The sequence below is a fragment of the Euleptes europaea genome, chromosome 9, assembly GCF_029931775.1.
Source record: "Euleptes europaea isolate rEulEur1 chromosome 9, rEulEur1.hap1, whole genome shotgun sequence".
NCBI classification, from domain to species: domain Eukaryota; kingdom Metazoa; phylum Chordata; class Lepidosauria; order Squamata; family Sphaerodactylidae; genus Euleptes; species Euleptes europaea.
In genome coordinates this window covers 65,301,557-65,321,491 of record NC_079320.1, presented here as the reverse complement: position 1 = coordinate 65,321,491, position 19,935 = coordinate 65,301,557, and the positions used below count along the sequence as shown (strand labels likewise).

Genomic DNA, 19,935 nt, shown 5'->3' with positions numbered 1-19,935 from the left:
TTCTCTTATATCACAGGTTGTATCATATAGGAACAAATGCCTCCTGCACTGACAAGGCACAATGATGCCAGGCAAAACACTCATGCACAGTGCCGGATTTACGTATAAGCTAAAAAATCTATAGCTTAGGGCCCACTCTCTTGGGCCCCCCCCCAAAAATTAAACAAAAAAAAAAAACCTGGATGTACATTTCCAAAATACAAGATAAAAAACAAATAAAATAAAACCTACATACAGCAACAGTGTTTTGTGTTGTTTAGGCTCCTATGATGTAAGTAATAGGCCCTGCCTCCTAGCCTGCTCCCTAAAATATCACTGGTTTGCTCATTTTAAGTTAGAGCTTAATAATTATTTCACTATTAATATACTTCTTAATTGTATTTCACTTCAACCATTACTTTGATAAAATACATATTTTGTTATGTGCAAATGGCTTTAGATACCTATTAGGTCCATAAATTACCATATAGCATATATTCAACACAAAAAACAGCAACAATTTGTTGTTGACAAAGGACAGCTGGACATATAAAGGGCCCCATTACCTTCAATAGCTTAGGGCCTCATCAAACCTAAATCTGGCCCTGTTCATGCTGGAGGATTCTGCACATGTGGGAGAGGGCATGGCTCAGTGTTCGAGCATACACTGCACACAAAAGACCCACAGTCTGACAATCTGGTATAGTAGTTATAGCCCATTCCTGAGGCTAAAGGACAAAAGTCCTTTGGAGGCCACAAAGGGTCTGCGCCAGTGTTCAGGCCCCTGTGCCTGTGCCACTTACGCCGCCTAGGGTGGCACAGACACTAGCGTGGAGGCCTGGTTGCCATCCTCCCGGCACTGCCACAACAGCGTCGCTCAGGGATGCCCAAAAAGCCTCGCGCTGGTGTCTGGACAGCACACTTCTGTGCGCCGTACTCCTGGGTGCATTCCCGGTGTGTTCCAGTGCAGGGCCAGGAGAGGAGCCGCCATTAGGCAGCCCCCAGAGCCCTTTCATCCTGGTAACTCCCCCTTTCTATTTTCCCGAGATATGCCACCTTTTTAGGTGGCGTATCCCTGTGCAACCCTATGGAGAAGTTGCACAGTTTTTTCGGCCTCAGTGGGAGGGGGGGCGAAACCTCCTTTGGAGGCAGCGCAGCTGCACTGCCTCCAGTCACCAGTACAGCCCTTCCTCTCAGGAATGGGCTGCCCGAGTGATGTTGGGCCGGTCATACACTTTCAGCCTAGCCTACTTCAAAGGGTTGTTGTGAGGATAAAATGGAGGTGAGGAGAACAATGTATGCTATTTTGGGTCCCCACTGGCGACCAAAAAATGGAAAAGTGGGTAGTTCTCAAACAGCATGGGTGGGAAAGCCTTCTGCTTGGAACCTTGAACAATTGGTACCAATGAGAGAAAATGCATCAATGATATAAGACAGATTCACATGTGCAATATTAGAGGAGCCTTCCTTAGTTTTGTTGATTGGTCCATGCATGTACACAACAACACAACATAACACAACACAAGCCTTTATTGGTATATAAAAAGGAAGAACATACATTTGGATAAAACCGAGTACAAATAAATAAAATTGGATAAAACCATTCTAAATCCGTCATTAAGGAAAGCTACACACCATTTTTGGGTTTTGTGTGGTCATAAGATAGGATGTCCTTATTTCACCAGAGAGCCATTCCCTGTTTACGAACAGTGGGTCAATTAATTGGGATTGACTGCAAGCATAAAAGCAACAATTGAAAAGGACATGCACAAGGGATTCAATTTCACCATTCCCGCAGGGGCAAACTCTGTCCGCAAATGGGATTTTATTAAATCTTCCATATAGCAAGGCAGAGGGTAGTGCATTTCGCCTGGCATGCACGTACACAATTTTTCTGTATTACTGTGGCTCAAATATGCATGAAGGGCCCTGAAATTTAGGCATCTGGAGATGCCAGAATGCATCAGATTCTGGTAAATGTATCGGCAGAGCCAGGGTACTTGAACTCTGAACCTGATTCTAGAACAAGGAGAAGAACTTTGGTGGACTTTTGGATGAAATAAATCTGAGTCTAGGGAATTTGGGGGCACAGACCAACCAGGTGGTTCTGCACATCTTTGGCAATGATAATTTGTTTTATTTTATAATAACTCCACATTAGGGCTGTTGGGGGAAAAATTCAGGAAAATTCAGATTTGGCAAAATTCGTCCCGTTTTTATTCGGGAAATGCCAAAGTCTGAACTCCCTCTATTTGGATTCATGGAATTTGGCTTGGAATTCCGCGTTCCTGAATAAATTCGGCTGAATAAAGCTGGCAGTGGGGATCAGTTTAAAGAGCCACCGGGTGGGTGGCTCTTTAAACAGATCTGCGCTGCCAAGACCCACCAGTCCACTTTCTCGGGGCTCCCAGGAAAGCGGGCGGGTGGGTCTTTGAACTGATCCGTGCTGCCAAGGCAGCACGGATCAGTTTAAACAGCCACCCCCCTTCTCGGGGCTCCCGAGAAGGGGGGCGGGTGGGTCTTTAAACTGATCTGCACTGCCAGCCTTGGCTGCCAGCGCAGATCAGTTCAAAGACCCCCACCCGCTTTCCCGAGAGCCTCAGGAAGGGGGGCGGGGAGCTTTTAACTGCTCCGCAAAGATTGGGGGGAGATTGGGGGGGAGGGAAGGCTATCCCAGGGCCAGGATCGCCCGGGAGATTGGGGGGGAGATTGGGGGGGAAAGGGAAGGCAATCCTGTCCCCCGCCGGGTTGAGCTCTCTGGAAGGCAAGCTTGCTTTTTAAAGGTGGGAAAAGGCAGGTTCGGGGGATTCCGAACCTGCCAATTTTTTCCCGCGGTCCCCTGAACTTGCCGAGTTCGGGACCGTGGTTTCCCGCCGTTTTGCAGTTCAGCTTTATCCGAACTGCAAAAACGCCAAACAGGGGAAGTTCGGTGGTTTTGCGGCTCGGATGGAACCGAATCGACAGCCCTACTCCACATTAAATTTTAGAGCATTTCTAACACATATGTAAATGTTTAATTTTATTGTTTATTTTAATTCTAAAGCAATCTGGTCATACAATGACAATATTCTACCCTTTTATCTGGAAAAAAATTGGGGGGGGGGAGATTCTTCCTAGTTTCCCCACCCATGGTTTGACATTCAACTTGCTGCTACTTCATTCGCCCTTGCTTTCTAATATTTTCAACAGACACTCCACTGACATAAGGGTTTTTTAAATGCCTATGCTTGGCTTTTCCCAGGAATGTAAGACTAGGAGGCCAGATGTAGCTAGGGTTGCCAGCTCTGGGTTGGGAAATACCTGGAGATTTTTGGGGTGGAGCCTGAGGAGGGCGGGGTTTGGGGAGGGGATGGACTTCAATGCAGTAGAGTCCAATTGCCAAAGTGGCCATTTCTCCAGGTGAACTGATATCAGCTGTAATAGCAGGAGATCTCCAGCTAGTACCTGGAGGTTGGCAACCCTGGGTTTTAAGGTATATTTTAATAGATTTTTTATTATGCATTATTGTAACCCGCTCAGAGCCTGGTTTGCTGGGAATGAGAGCGGGCTATAAATATGAGGAATAAATAAATAAATAAGTTTGGAGAAATGCTGGATTACAACATTAAACTAGAAACTTCCCTCCTTTGCCATGAAGCTCACAGAAAGACTTTGGGCCCACTACGTCGTGTTCAGTTAGCCTATCTCAATGGAATAAACAGAGGAGAGAATGACATATGCTGCCCCAAACATCTTGGAAGAAGGGTGTTATAAAAATGTAATAAATGAACATTTCCAGGAGTCGCCCTCTGTAGTTCCACAATCTGGATTGTTAAATTTTGTCATAAAGTTGCTGATGACTAGCAATAAGGCCTTTGCAGCTATGGAATATGCTATTTCATGACGTATGAATCCATCGATAGGCAGGGCATGAGATAGCAACACAGAACTATTTGTTTAATATAGGGGTGGGGAACCTCCGGCCCATGGGCCGCATCTGGCCCGCGAGGCCATTTTGTCTGGCCCCCGGACCGCCTGCCAAGGCCTGGAGCTCCATGGCCCACCTGCCAAGACCAGGAGCTAGCTATTGCTAGCCAGGCCCTTCTCCCGGTGCTTCGGGCTTTGCAGGGAGGCAGGAGAGCATGCTAACGAAACTAAAAGCTGATTGGGTGACTGTGGGGGCGTTTCCCCCAAGTCTCCCTGCTTCCTGTTCCTGGAGAGAAAGTTGTTGGGGGCACCCGAATCTCCTGCCCCTCTCCCCGGCCTGCGCCCTGGCGGCGGCGCATTTTAAAGTTGTTGGGGGCACCCGAATCTCCTGCCCCTCTCCCCCACTCTCATTGCCCTGCAAATGGCCGTGCTGCACCCTCCGCTGGCTCGGTGGGCTCCTACACAGCCTTCCCCTCACTCTCCCCCGAGGCCAACATACGTGCGTGTGCGCAAAGGCAGGGGAAGGCGCAGAGGTTTCTCCCCCATCACTCCCAGCCACCCGTGCAGCTGGGGGCTGGCTGGCTGCCTTGTGTGTGTGTGTGCGTGCACGCGCATGAAGCAGGGGGAAGCCGCGGAGGCTTCTCACTGATCACTCCCGGCTGCTCACGCAGCTAGGGGCTGGCTGGCTGGTTGGCTTGCTTGCTTGTGTGTGCGTGTGTGCATGCACACAAAGGCGGGAGAAGCCGCGGAGGTTTCTCCCCCTTCGCTCCCGGCCACCCATGCAGCTCGGGGCTGGCTGGCTGGCTTGTGTGTGTGTGTGCGTGCACGCGCATGAAGCAGGGGGAAGCCGCGGAGGCTTCTCTCTGATCACTCCCGGCTGCTCACGCAGCTGGGGGCTGGCTGGTTGGCTGGCTTGCTTATGTGTGTGTGTGCATGCACACAAAGGCGGGAGAAGCCGCGGAGGTTTCTCCCCCTTCGCTCCCGGCCACCCATGCAGCTCGGGGCTGGCTGGCTTGTGTGTGTGTGTGTGTGTGTGCGCGCGCACGAAGCAGGGGGAAGCCACAGAGGCTTCTCTCTGATCGCTCCCAGCCGCTCATGCGGTTGGGGGCTGGCTGGCTGGCTGGCTTGCATGTGTGTGTGTGCGCCCGCGAAGGCGGGGGAAGCCGCGGAGGCTTCTCCTCGATTGCTCCCGGCTGCTCGTGCCCAGGGGTGGGTGGGCTTGTTTGTGTGTGCGCGCACAAAGGTGGGAGAAGCCGCAGAGGCATCTCCCTGATGGCTCCTGGCTGCTTGCGCAGCCAGGGGCGTGCCTGTGGGGGGGAGGGGGGAAGCTGGGAACCCCTCCCTTTCTCTCTCTCTTTCCCTCCCTCTCTTTTCTTCCTTCCTTTCCTTCCTTCTTTCCCTCCTTCCCCTTCCTTCTCTGCATAGTTTCTCCAGGTGGTGGCTGGAGACTTGGCAACACTAGCCTCTCCCCCCCGGATACCTACAACTGGTACCTACAACTGGTATGGCCCTCGAATGATGTTATAAATATGGAAATGGCCCTTGGCATGAAAAAGGTTCCCCACCCCTGTTTTAATACATCAACAGATACTCTCATTCTCCTCTAGGTAGCTGTTGCCAAGGGCGTTCTATGTCCAAACCCCAAAGAGAGAGCTCGCAACTTCTCCAAATAATTTTATTTTCATTTCAAACATAAACGAGCAAAAATTGCCTTGAGCTCACATTTTAGTGAAGAAAGTTAGTATAGAAAGGTTTTAATATCTAAATATTTGAACAGGTTTTACCACACCTTTTATGGAATTTGGTTGCCCCACCCCCAGCAACAGGAGAGCTAGCGTGGTGTAGTGGTTAACAGCGGTGGACTCTAATCTGGAGAGCCGGGATTGATTCCCTCACTCCTCTACCTGAGTGGCGGCTAGGGCTGTCGATTCGGTTCGGCCCAAACTGAAAAACAGCTGAATTTCTCCTGATTCGGTGGTTTTTCAGTTTGGATTGAACCGAACTCAAAAAAGGGGGGAAACGGGGAACCGAATTCGGCGAGTTCGGGATGTTCCTGAATAAATTCGATGAATTCGGGCCCTTTAAACAGATCTGCGCCTTCCAGCTGGAAGGCACAGATGTTTCCCCCCCCCCCCGCGCGCGCTCCTTCAGGGAAGCTCCCTGAAGGCACGCGCGGGGGGGGGGGGGAGATGTGTGCCTCCCGGCCGGGAGGCACAAATCTATTTAAAGGTCCCCCCGCGCACCTTCAGGGAAGTCCCAGGAAGAGGGGCGGAGGGTCTTTAAACCCCTCTGCGCTGCCTGCGCAGACAGCGCAGAGGGGCTTGACAACCCATCCCCCCTCTTCCCGGGTGTCCCGGGAAGAGGGGAGGGGGTCTTTAAACCCCTTTGCGGGAAGAGGGGCGGGGGGTCTTTAAACCCCTCTGCCCCCCATGCCTTCATGGGCTTCCCTGAAGGCGCGCGGGGGGGCGTGGAATAGATATGTGCCTCCCGGCCGGGAGGCGCAGATCAGTTCTACCTCCAAACTCCGGATCTCGCCCGAATTTCGGGGATCTGAAGCGGGGGAGTTCAGACTTCGGCACGGCCCAAATCAAAACGGGCCGAATTTTGCCGAATCTGAACTATACCAAAAAAAATTTCAACAGCCCTTTTCAACAGCTTCTAATCTGGTAAACTGGTAAACTGGGTTTGTTTCCCCACTCCTCCATATGAAGCCTGCCGGGTGACCTTGGGCTAGTCACACAGCTCTTTCCAAACTCTCTCAACCCCACCTACTTCAAAAGCTGCCTGTTGTGGGGAGGGAAGGGAAGGCGATTGTAAACCGCTTTGAGACTCCTTAAAGGTAGAGAAAATTAGGGGATAAAAACCAACTCCTCCTCCTCCTCCCAGATCTAGCTATACAGTACCAGTTGCCCACCTTTGCATGCTTATGAAGTGAACGTAAGAACATAAGAAAGGCCATGCTGGATCAGACCAAGGTCCATCAAGTCCAGCAGTCTGTTCACACAGTGGCCAACCAGGTGAAAACAAGTGAAAACATGTCCCTCAATATATATGGGGTGCATTGCTAAATGATTTCAGCTACTTGGGTAAGGGACGAGTGGCTTGACCTGCTCCCCTCTAGGACGACTGCCATGAGCTTATGAGGATGCCCCCTCCTTGCTGAGAGGAAGTGAGCCTGGATCCTCTGTAGTCATTTGAGCACACCTGTGACAGTTCCATGCACTCTCACTTCCTCAAGGTGGGGCTTTTCACCAGCAAAGAATACCTTCATACCATTCAGTGAGACTGTAATCCATGGCCTATAACTAGGGTTGCCAACCTCCAAGTACTAGCTGGCGATCTCCTGCTGTTACAACTGATCTCTAGCCGATAGAGATCAGTTCACCTGGAGAAAATGGCCGCTTCGGCAATCGGAGTTTGTGGCATAGAAGTCCCTCCCCCTCCCCAAACCTTGCCCTCCTCAGGCTCCACCCCAAAAACCTCCCTCTGGCGTCAAAGAGGGACTTAGTAACCCTACCTATAACTCTGGGGTTATCAAAGACAAAAATCACACAAAATCACAAGGGATTTTAAAGCTATCATATGGTTCTATATCCCATTCCTGACATTTTTGGAATGTATCTTAACATTTTTTTCCCAATTCCACGATGATGGTGCTATATGTGCACCAGATGATGGCTTAATCTCAATGAAATAGATTTTTTCCAAAAAGCAGAACCACTTATCTGCCTGGGACTTTCCCAATCCTAGAGGCTTAGATAAAGTGTTGATCACTGGGAAACAAAACAGCTGACAACATTTTGCAATGCCAAACTACTTTTTCTAGCTTGTGTACATTATCAAAACAAGCTAACTCAAAACTGAAGAAAGGATTGAGAATTCTTGCAAGAAGGGTCCCCTCAAGCTACCCTGAAAGTTTGGGACCTCTATCCCCCAAAATGCCCTCCAGAGCCGTGGAATGCCACCAATGTGCTTTAAGTGGCTTTATTCCTGTGGACGATTTTTTTGGGGGGGCGACCCCTTCCGGGCCCCATATCTTGGGCCCCCTGACCCAATCTTTACAAAACTTGGGGGTTCTTACAAGAAGGGCCCCCTCAAGCTACCCTGAATGTTTCGGACCTCTACCCCCCAAAATGCCCCCTGGAGCCACGGAATGCCGCCAAAGTGCTTTAAGTGGCTTTATTCCTGTGGGTGATTTTTTTGGGGAGGCGACCCCTTCCGGGCCCCATATCTCGGGACCCCCTGACCCAATATTTACAAAACTTGGGGGTTCTTGAGAGAAGGGTCCCCTCAAGCTACCCTGAACGTTTGGGACCTCTACCCCCCAAAATGCCCCCCGGAGACACGGAATGCCGCCAAAGTGCTTTAAGTGGCTTTATTCCTGTGGGCAATTTGGGGGGGGCGACCCCTTCCGGGCCCCATATCTTGGGACCCCCTGAACCAATCTTTACAAAACTTGGGGGTTCTTGCAAGAAGGGTCCCCTCAAGCTCCCTGAAAGTTTGGGACCTCTACCCCCAAAAATGCCCCCACGGAGCCGCGGAAAGGCGTGAATGCGTTTTTAATGGCTTTAGTCGGCTGAATTTTTCCCTGAACTTGGAACTTGGCACCGAATTCCATGGATCCGAATAGGGGGAGTTCGGACTTCGGTGTTTCCAAAATTAAAACAGGCCAAATTTTGCCGAATCTGAATTTTACTGAATTTTTTTTTCAACAGCCCTACAAGGAATACCAGGGTTGCTGTGCAGAGGAAGGCACTGGCAATCCACCTCTGTTAGTCTCTTGCCATGAAAACCCCAAAAGGGGTCGCCATAAGTCGGCTGCAACTTGAAGGCACTTTATACACACAAATAAATCCTTATACATGATTGCATTTACTTCAGAGATTCCCACAGGGGCAGGTGAATCCTGAAGGGAGGGGCAGATCAGCAGTGGACGGGAGTGACACAGCCTCCTCAGAAACTTCCCGGCTGAAAAGAGACATTCAAAATAAAAAAAAAACTTAAAAGGGGGGAAAATCCAGTGTGGGCTTTCCCTCCTGGCTTGGCTGAACTGGCAAAGGCACCACGCTGGCAAAGGTGTGTTTGCACCCGTGCTGGCAAAGGTACCACGTTTTCCATGATAAGGTGGCACCTATGCCAGAGCAGGGTCACAATGGCTCCAAAGGAGCTTCGTCCCCCCCTTCAGGAATTGGTTTAGTTTGAATTGATGAGACTAGAACTACAGAATTTCTTTTTGTAACTGAAAAAACAGATTGTCTTAAACATGCAACTTCATATCTTTGTGGTTTCCAACCAAGGACATAAGAAAGGCCGCGCTGGATCAGACCAAGGTCCATCAAGTCCAGCAGTCTGTTCACACAGGGGCCAACTAGGGGCCTCTCCTCCAAGTGTATCATTAGTAGATGCTTTCCAGTTAATTAAATTATTGTCATGATCAGTTTGTATTAGTAATTAATGCTGGTATAAGGAAAGTGATTAGAATAGGATTTAAAACAATGTCCCCACTTCCATTCCTGCTTTTTCCTCATGAGCATCATGGATCTCCTTTATGCAAACAGTAGATGGCAGCATTCAGTGAACACTGAGCTACACTTAAATATGATACAATTGGGATATGTTTTAAGGAGAAACAAAACTCAAAAAATTCAAAAACTCCTCAATTAAAAATTGCAGCAAGACCTGTCATAAATTTGTTCCCGATCTATTTCAATATATTTTACTCATAGGGTGTGACTGCATGCAAACATATGTGGCATATATGTATCTTGCCCTGCAGTGTGATGACCTTCTATTAAAAAATAAACTTTTACCCCAGCTGCTCCAGCATTTGCCTGGATAGCGGAGAAACAGTGCATTCCTGAAAGGAATGCCTGTAACAGGCGTTGGAGGAAAACTAGCGGCATTGCCTCTGTCCGGTGCCAAAAACCCATGCAACCCTCATAGGGTTGCATGGGAGATACACCAGCTAAAAGCTAAAGGCTGGCGTATCTTTGCAAAAATGAAAAGTGGAGTTCCCGAGCCAAAAGTGCTTGGGAGGCTGACTGATGGCCCCTCCCCATGGCCGGTGCCGTTACACCCCGGGAATGCCTCCTGGGGCGCTGGAATGTCTCCTGGCTTGCCGCCGCGGCCTGTGCCGGTGGCCAGAGACCGGTGGTCAGCGGTGGCAGTCGGGGAGCGCCACCCGGCACTGCACGCTGAGGCCACTAACGCTGTCGTGAGCCTTCCGGGAGCTGTCGGTGTGGGCCCCTGAGCTGGGAGAAGGCCGTAGTCAGCCTCCTAAGGGCTTTGGGCCCGATTTTCCGGAATAGGCCCAAAGTGTATATCGGGAGAACACAATCTCACAACAAAAGCAACACAGGGTTACAAGTTGGGTGTTATGATAATTCAGTGATTCTCAGATAATGCACATCTGAATGCACTAACAGTAGCACAAATTCAGAACAATGGAACCCCCCTCCCCCGGGCTGAATAGGGACATAGGATTTTTATCTCATCACAAAAGCTAATTTTCTGGGGACCCCCCCCAAGCATTTCCACTCTGCTCTAAGTAAGCTGATTACAGTATGCATTGTACCTTCGCTTCCTTTACAAGCAGTAACACATCCTTACACTTAAGGATCCTTTCTAGCTCCTTCAGGGCTGCCCTTCCCAGTCTTAATCTCCTTCTGATTTCTTGTTTGTAGTTTCCCTTTTGGTTGATGATTCAGCCAAGGAACATAAAGTCTTGAACAATTTCAATTTCCTCATTGACAACCTTAAAGATGAGTAATTCCCCTTGAAAAGGTCAAGGTAGTCCCCTGTGCAAGCACCGAGTCATTACTGACCCATGGGATGACGTCACATCCCGACGTTTACTAGGCAGACTATGTTTTATGGGGTGGTTTACCATTGCCTTCCCCAGCCATCTACACTTTACCCCCAGCAAGCTGGGTACTCATTTTACCGACTCGGAAGGATGGAAGGCTGAGTTAACCTTGAGCTGGCTACCTGAAACTGACTTCTGTTAGGATCGAACTCAGGTTGTGAGCAGAGCTTTTGACTGCAGTACTGCAGCTTACCACTCTGTCCCACGGGGCTCCTATTGGGCCTCCTGAATTTTGTCCCCCACCCCACACAGCAGCGCTGATACCAGCAAGGAGTTTTCAAGGCACGTGATTAAGCAGAGGTAGTTTGCCATTACCTTTCTCTTGAAAATCTTCCCTGGCAGTCTCCAATCCAAGATCTGATGAGATGGGGCTATGCTATGCCACTCAACACCCCCCTGACTAAAGTATAAGGCAGCTTTATGTGTGTGTATGTTGTTCTGGCTTTCTGCCCTGGTCAAAATCGTTATTTATGGCGGTACTCCACACAGTTACCATAACATTTAAGCAATTCTTATCCCAAGTGTGCACTTCAATTGAAAAAGAGTCGAATTCTGTATTTCAGACAACAATAATCATTAATTGCCTAAAGACGTGCCAGGGGAGGAACGGACCGATCCAAATGTAACAAGACTATGAGTAGATGTAACAAGAGACTAAACAGGTTGGGCCATAAATAAACAAATGTGACAACTGTGTAGAGTTGGTCATGTGGGGCTGTGCAATGTAGGATCGCCAACTGACCAGAAGGACCCAGCTTAGTCCAGCCTGGAGTCTTTGTCAGCTAGTTGTGGGTGCAGAGATCCACACGTGAAGCATTTCACAGCACAAGATTTAACAACCCGACCTGCTAAGGCCTGCACATCAAATTACAATAATTGTAGCTCTAATAGCAAGCTGAAAGTTGGCAGCCCCCAAATATCCTTTGATACATTGTCTTTTTTTGGGGGGGGGCTATTAAATGAATACAAAATGATGGGCAAACGTTCACTTCCATTGCCAGCATTGCCTTGGCTGGATTTCCCCCTCAGCTCTATACAAACCCCGGCCAATTTCCATTGCAAAACTCAAAGAAAATGATATCACAGTGGCCTCAGACTCTTGCTTGTTGCTAGTTTCGCACACTCTAAAGTTACAAGATATACAACCAGAGCTTTAATGTCATTTAGGCCGTAGACAGAGACGATGGTTGCGCCAATGTGTGTGTGACATTGGTTTTTCCTGCAGACCGTGACATCTGGCATACTTAACTCCTTTCCCCTTCTTCTTGTTAGCTCGGTTTTCTTAATGCTTCTCATGCTTACTGGGGCAAAAGACTGCTGACGGTCGTACTTTCAGACTGATTTACATTCCTTTGCGGCTTCCAATTGCCAAATGCATAGTTAAAAGTTTAGAAATCAGTGTCTGTGTCGGAGACTGGAGAACCAAAAGCCTGAACTGACGAAATCAATAACATACGGCTGACCCCAAATGCACATTCCAAGCTAAACAGCCATGTGGCTAGGAGCCTCTTTCACAGCTACACTTGTTAAAGAATCCTCAACATTATAGGTAAGATCTAGGCCAGGCTTGTCCAAACTGCGGCCCACGGGCCACATGCGGCCCAGGACAGCTATGAATGCGGCCCAACACAAAATCATAAACTTAAAACGTTATGAATCAGCTATCGTTAGTGCGGCCCAAGACAATTCTTCTTCTTCCAATGTGGCCCAGGGAAGCCAAAAGATTGGACACCCCTGATCTAGGCAAAAAGGAGCATGTGTGTATGAAAACTGTCATGCTTGGGGTCAACGGTACCTCAGGAGGCAGGGGCACCCATCACTTGGTGTTAGGGTTGCCAACCTCTAGGTGGAACCTGCAGATCTCCCGCTATTACAGTTAGGGTTGCCAGGTCCCTCTTCACCACCAGCGGGAGGTTTTTGAGGTGGAACCTGAGAAGGGCGGGGCTTGGGGAGGGACTTCAATGCCATAGAGTCCAATTGCCAAAGCGGACATTTTCTCCAGGTGAACTGGTCTCTATTGGCAGGAGATCAGTTGTAATAGCAGGAGATATCCAGCTAGTACCTGGAGGCTGGAAACCCTAATTACAGTTGATCTCCAAATTACAGAGATCAATTTCCCCTGGAGAAAATGGCTGCTTTGGAGGGTGGACTCTATGGCATTATACCCCACTGAGGTCTCGCCCCTCCCCAACCCCCCTCCCAGGCTCCACACCCAAATTCTCCAGGTATTTCCCAACCCAGTCCTGGCAACCCTACCCTGTGTTCCCCCTTTTTGCCCACCTTCATTACCCGCTGCCCTGAGCCCTTTATTTACTCACTTTTCACACACTGCTAAGTAGGACTGTCCCTTTCGTTTGAGTTCATTGCTTTTTCCATAGGTTTGGAGCCTGCCTGCTGGCCCCACCTCACCTAGGGAGCAGCTCTGCCTGGGGCTGGTCTCTGCTACCCGATTCTTTTAGCCTCCAGTGCCAGAGCTTCTCCCTTAATAGGGTCTCAACTCCTCCCTTGAGAGAGCTGTCTGCAAGTAAGCCTTCCCTTGTCCTGTCCTCTGCAGCCTCCTCTCCTTGCCATCCTAGAATCATAGAGTTGGAAGGGGCCACACAGGCCATCTAGTCCAACCTCATGCTTAATGCAGGATCAGCCTAGCGCATCCCTGACAAGTGCTTGACCAGCCTCTGCTTAAAGACTGCCAGTGAGGGGGAGCTCACCACCTCCCGAGGTTCCTGATTCCTCTGCCAAACAACTCTTACTGTAAAAAAGTTTTTCCCCCCTAATATCCAGCCAGTACCTATCCACCTGCAATTTAAACTGATTATTGTGAGTACTCTATAACACTGTGTCTCTGAATTGAAAATTCAAAAAACATTCACTGGCGTCTGTTCAAAAGGAGCATCCTTTGCCCACTCACACCCCAATTTCTGCTATAGTATGTGCATGCTCACAGCCATGCACTTAAATGCAAAAATAGAAACACCTTTTCGGGAGGGTTCTCCAGTCAATGGTACGATATACCTATGGCTACACTCCAAAAATACGTACTCTAGAGCTGCCCAACTGAAGCTAGCTGAGGCATGCAGTTTTGACAACGCTGGAAAATATTTCCAGTGGATTTAAACAGAAACCAGATCATTTGGAACCAACATCCTTTGGCTGAAGAAAGAGGGCAACAGAAATCTCTTGTGTCTCTTCCAACCATATTCTATAATTCTGGATAGTTGTCACTGCACATAGTTGTCAGCAGAAGAGTTACAGATATCTATTTAGCCCAGTCTGCCTTGTGACGCAGAAGCTGAGCTGTTTTACTTACGGCTACTGAAGGCTGCTGGCAGGGGACGTTCCTTTCAACCAATAACTCGGATATTCAGCCATTGTGTGGAACTAAGGTTGCCAGCCTCCAGGTACTAGCAGGAGATTTCCTGCTATTACAAATGATCTCCAGCCGATAGAGATCAGTTGACCTGGAGAAAATGGCGGCTTTGGCAATTGGACTCTATGGCATTGAAGTCCCTCCCCTCCCCAAACCCCACCCTCCTCAGGCTACATCCTAAAAACCTCCTGCCAGTGGTGAAGAGGGACCTGGCAACCCTATGTGGAATGTCCCAAGAAATCCATCTTTCATAAGGAACTTGCTTTCCCATTACCAATCCAAAACGTAAGGACATTATATAGCGTCTCTGCCTAGGATTTGGTGCAATCAGCACAAACTTTTTCCAGGAGTGTTTTGTGCACAAAGTTGATGAGAACACACCCTTTGTGATATTGGCATGCCACCCTTCCTTCAAGGAGGCTTCTTTCAACCCCTCCATTGGAGGAAAAGCCACTGAAGTTGGATGAAGGCTCCTTAGGCTGGAGGAAAGCTTCAAAACTTTGTTCAGTAGAGTGGTAGGAGAGAAGGAGGATCTACCCCATTGGCTGCAATCTAAGGTTTGCCAACCTCCAGGTAGTGGCTGGAGATCTCCCGCTATTACAACTGATCTCCAGGCAACAGAGATCAGTTCACCTGAAGAAAATGGCCGATTTGGCTTTAAACCCCACTGAAGTCCCACCCTTCTCAGACTCCACCCCCAGAATCTCCAGGTATTTTCCATCCTGGAGCTGGCAACCCTAATGAAATCTATAGCTTGCATAGATTTAGGCCTTGCAGTTCTTCGTTATCACCCACTCTCACTATCAGAAGTAAGTTTCACACTCACCCCAGCCTTCGGTTTAGCACCAGACCCAGCCATTGGAATGGGAAGTATACGATCAGCACCATAGGAATGGGGAGGAGGTAGAGGCACGTTGGTTTGCAGCTGGTTCACTGTGGCCACGTCCACTCCACTTTCAGCATGTGATTCCAAATCCTTTTTTAAAAAAAAAATACAGATCTCCTTCAATATTCTTTAAAGGACTATCAGAAATACACTTAGATATACATTTTGCACCACATTCCCTCCCTCCCTCCCTCCCTCCCTCCCTCCCTCCCTCCCTTTCTTTCTTTCTTTCTTTCTTTCTTTCTTTCTTTCTTTCTTTCTTTCTTTCTTTCTTTCTTTCTTTCTTTCTTTTCTTTCTTTTCTTTCTTTTCTTTCTTTTCTTTCTTTCTTTTCTTTCTTTTCTTTCTTTTCTTTCTTTCTTTCTATCCTTATTGTCCCATACAAGCAGCATCTAAGAAGCGTGGTTCTGAAATAACATAGCATCTTTGAGAGCCAAGATGTAATACACTTAAGTAAGAAAAACAAATGTAGCTTTGTTCAGCAGTCAAATTGGGGATTTTGGAAGCCTGGCATTTTTCTCTTTGTATTTCCTGTACATCTTAGATTACGTTCCCACCTTTTGCCTTTGGCAGCAGTTGAAACTTCTGCTGCCATCTGGAAATCATTCCACAGCTGGAGTGACATCATCTGGAACCTTGCACAGCGGGCAGGTGAAGGCTTTTGCTTTTGGAATGTGTATGGAATACTAGGTAACCTGTCTCAAGGTTTCAGGCCCTTTGTTATCTTTTCTAGGGAAAGACACAGCTGGGTACAGCAAAGGCCCATCGGAGATAGGATATAAGCACATATCATCATGTACTGGATTATACTTTAAAATGAATAAAACAAACATATAAATTTAACTTTTTGTGTGTGCGTACATACAGGAATGCAAAGGTTGCCATCCATTGTATTGGCCCTGCTCTGGTGTTTTTAACAGCCTGATGCATAGACATTAGCATATAAAAACTTTTTACATACTGAATCCCCAGGCCAGGAACAGCTTAATTTGCTAAAGCAAAAGGTGACAATCTTCTCTGATTCATTGGGGTAAGTGAATGCTAAGCTTCTGAGCAGAGTATCATTTGCATTACTGATAGCACTGTGAAATACTTCCTTCTAAATGAAGAACAGACCACTGAATCAGCCCTTCTCTCCTGAGACTGAGGCTTAAAGATTAACATCTAAAAACACCTTAAAGACAAACCAAGTCACTGTGACATAAGCTTTAGTTAGTCAGCATCTACTTCATTTAGGGTTGCCAGGTCCCCTTGGCCCCTGGAGGTAGATGGAGGGTGGGGTTGCCAGATCCAGGTTGGGAAACTCCTGGAGATTTGGGGATGGAGCATGGGGAGGACAGGGACCCCAGTTGGAAATAAGGACATACAGTATTTGCCAAAGTATCCATTTTCTCCAGGGGAACTGATCTCTGTAGTCTGGAGATGAGCTGTAATTCTTGGGAATCCCCAGGTCCCACCTGGAAGCTGGCATCCCTAACTTCATTAGATGCACTGGTGAACAGAGCTCTAGTTTACAGAAGCTTATACTATAATAAATGTGTTTGGCTTTAAGCAGACACAACAGTTTTTGCTGTTTCATCTGTCCCACCTTTCCTCCAAGGAGCTCAGAGCACAATACATGTATCTCTTCTCTTTCTAAGGTGCTACTAAACTCGAATCCAGCTGTTCTTCTCTCCTATATTATCCTAACAGTAACCTGGTGAGTTAGGTTAGGCTGAATGGCAGTGACCGAACCAAAGTCACCCCAAGTGGGGACCTGAACTGGGCCCTTCTCAATCCTACATTGACACTCTGCTATGCCACACTGGCAACTAGGTTTGCCAACCTCCAGGTGAGGCCTGGAGATCTCCCAGAATTACAACTGATCTCCAGACGACAGAGATCAGTTCCCCTGAAGAACATAGCTGCTTCAGAAGATGGTCTCTGTGACATTATTCCCTGATGAGTTCCCTCCCCAGGCTCCATCACCAAATCTCCAGGAATTTCTCAATCAAGAGTTAGCAACCCTACCAGTGGCAATTTACACAGCCACTCCTCTGGAGTAGGAAAGTCAGTTTAGCAGGCATAATTTTGGGGCAGGGATAATCAGCTTTCAGCCAGGGACAAAAAGCCCATCCCTTGACCATTATTCTAGTTATATATCTGCAGGAAGCATCACATTCAGAAGCCTTTGCCTGTGATCAAAGTGACAGAATCCATTCTACCACCTCACTCCGTTAGGTGCATAGACCAAGAGTAATCCATTAAAAAGGAAGGCTGTGTAATAAACAGGTGATTCAGGCTCCAATGACATTAGTGACTGATTCACTTCCATTGCCTTGAATTTGTAGATTATTACAAGGATAAGCAAATGAAAGAATACAACTGTGCCCTCCTACCCAGAGATATGGCCTTCTAAGGAAATGGGCTTAGAAGGATGTAACTCTGCTTAAAACGGCACTGTAAGTCACCTAGTGCATTCATATACAAACTAGTGTTCACTTCTCTTATGCAAGCCCCACTGAAATGAATGGGAGCTGTACAAGAGCAAGGATTGTGCCTTTACTGCTACATCAATAATTCTCTCATTCTCTGACACAAAACAATCCTTTAAAAACAATCTTGCATTACGAAAATAGCAACGTGCCTCTTTCCTTCTCCTGTCATAGAAACAGAAATCTCTTACCTGAAACTACAGATAATGCTTTCTGGCCTGGACATTATTTTAAATGATTATTTTAAATAAGGCTTTGCAAACAGTCCTTAAGTGGCTCTCTGCCCGTAACTATGGCTGTTAACAAAAATGTGGACCAAACAACAACAACAAAAAACTTCACAGATGCAACATTTTAGGCCCTTCTCTTCCAACTTCAGCTGCAGTGGCATCACATCAATGCTGGCGTAACTCAGGCTGCAGTCGAACGTCCTTTAAAAAACGTAGAAGCTTAAGAAACAGCCTGCCCTCTTTTACATTTTGGTATAAAACTGGAATGCCCTTATGATACAATGTAACCTAAATAAGAATAGACAGCATAAGTCAAGAAGGTGCAATATATGTATATCTATCAAATAGTACCTAAATCATAAAATATATGACAATTACATGTATTCACAGACAGAGTAATGAACAACCATACATAAACAGAATAATGAACAACCATGCAACATATTCCATGGAAGTCTTTAGACTAACACATAGTATTTTCTTTATCTCTTGCAGGAGATGTGAGAAATGAATGCATCACAGGAAAAGGTGAGTAGAAATACAGCTGACCATATGTCTTGAAGCTTGTGTTTCTTTCTTTATCTTTTCAGGTAACGTATACAGAAGACAGGAGTCCCGTGGCGCAGAGTGTTAAGCTGCAGTGCTGCAGTCAAAAGCTCTGCTCACGACCTGAGTTCGATCCCAACGGATGTTGGTTTCAGGTAGCCGGTTCAAGGTTGACTCAGCCTTCCATCCTTCCGAGGTCGGTGAAATGAGTACCCAGCTTGCTGGGGGTAAAGGGAAGATGACTGAGGAAGGCACTGGCAAACCACCCCGCAAACAAAGTCTGCCTTGGAAACGTCAGGATGTGACGTCACCCCATAGGTCAGGAATGACCCGGTGCTTGCACAGGGGACCTTTACCTTTATACAGAAGACAGTATCTTTCCAAAGGAGAACCTTCCAAGAAGAGAAGACGGCCTGGCAGCCTCATTCAAGAGCCGTTTCGCATTGCTCAAAATGAGCTAGGCTTTTCAATTCTCCAAAATAATATTCTTATAAACTCATCCCCATATAGACAGCATCATATCACTGTTGCTTCCATCCTGGTGGATCAAATCACTCGAAGCGATAGATATACATATATTGCACCTTCTTGACTTATGAAGTCTACTCTTTTACAGTTTGCCCCTCTGGTCCCAGAAATTCTCCCGGGTCTAGAATGCCAAGTAAGAATGAACTGATAGCTGCCTGGATGCTAGGAAACAAGGCCAAAAGGATATCACTTTTATTTTTAAAAAAAAGCGAGACACAAAACATAAAAGGCGAGGAGGAATTAGCACAGGTGAAACAATATGACTGGAATAAAACACAAACAAACCGAGATGCTCACACGTATGTGCCTCCGCGGGTGCGTCGGTGTGCTGGATGGGGAAGACCCAGAACTGAGAGCGTTCTCAATATCTTGATCCAGCTGGTCCAGTTTCAGAATGAGCAGCACCATCGAATCCAGTCGTGACTGATCTCGGCCTTCTCTCGCTTCCTGAGGATCAGAATACGCAATGACAGAATCTGAAAGGGCACTTCTGAGAAAGAATAAAAAACCCTCTGTTCCCTAATTTAACAAAACAGCATTGAATAATAGGCAGCAACCTCACATTTTGGGGCAAAGGAGGGGGGGGAACCCACACTGTTTTCTCTCATCAATGAGTCGTTCACTGTGAAGGCTTGACATAACTGACAGAGAAGCATTTTGCGTGCATCTTAAATATATTTCTGTGCAAGAACAGGGTAAATAAAAAAGGTTTGTTAACTTTGATCTGACAGAAGTTCTGGAGTGAGTGTTACTTATTTGTTACATGACTATCTCACAGGGCTATGTGCTGGCTAGCATTTGTTTCTGCGTTCCTCTAGCACTGGTCAATTTTCCGTATTAAAAAGATGTATCTCGGGCAGATGTCAGTGTGCACCGTGCTTCTGCTGATTTCCTAGGTCTCCCGGAAATGTAACCCACTGTTATTAGCTCTACTGCTAAGTTTCCTATTTATTTTTAAAGGGGCAGCTAACATTAAGCATAATAAACATAAAAGCTATTTATCACAAACCACACAGTTATTAGTCTCATTAGATTAACAACGATCAGTGTCCTTTGCTAGGTTTCTGCTCATACTTTTCTACTTTTCCTCTTCTTCACAGCAAATTGGGGACCTCAGCATTACAATTCCTTATCCCTCTAGTCACGTACAACCCT

General features: G+C 47.3%; 1 protein-coding gene across 1 annotated transcript in view; it reads right to left on the bottom strand.

The window, feature by feature from the left end:
- Positions 1 to 19,935, bottom strand: part of DLC1 (DLC1 Rho GTPase activating protein) — a 295,408-nt gene that overhangs the window by 237,511 nt on the left and 37,962 nt on the right. Inside the window, exons 2-3 of the mRNA XM_056855264.1 lie at positions 19,078 to 19,227; positions 14,944 to 15,093 (exon numbers count right to left, since the gene is read on the bottom strand). Coding sequence (XP_056711242.1) covers positions 14,944 to 15,093; positions 19,078 to 19,227 — 300 coding nt within the window. The remainder of the gene's footprint in view (positions 1 to 14,943; positions 15,094 to 19,077; positions 19,228 to 19,935) is intronic.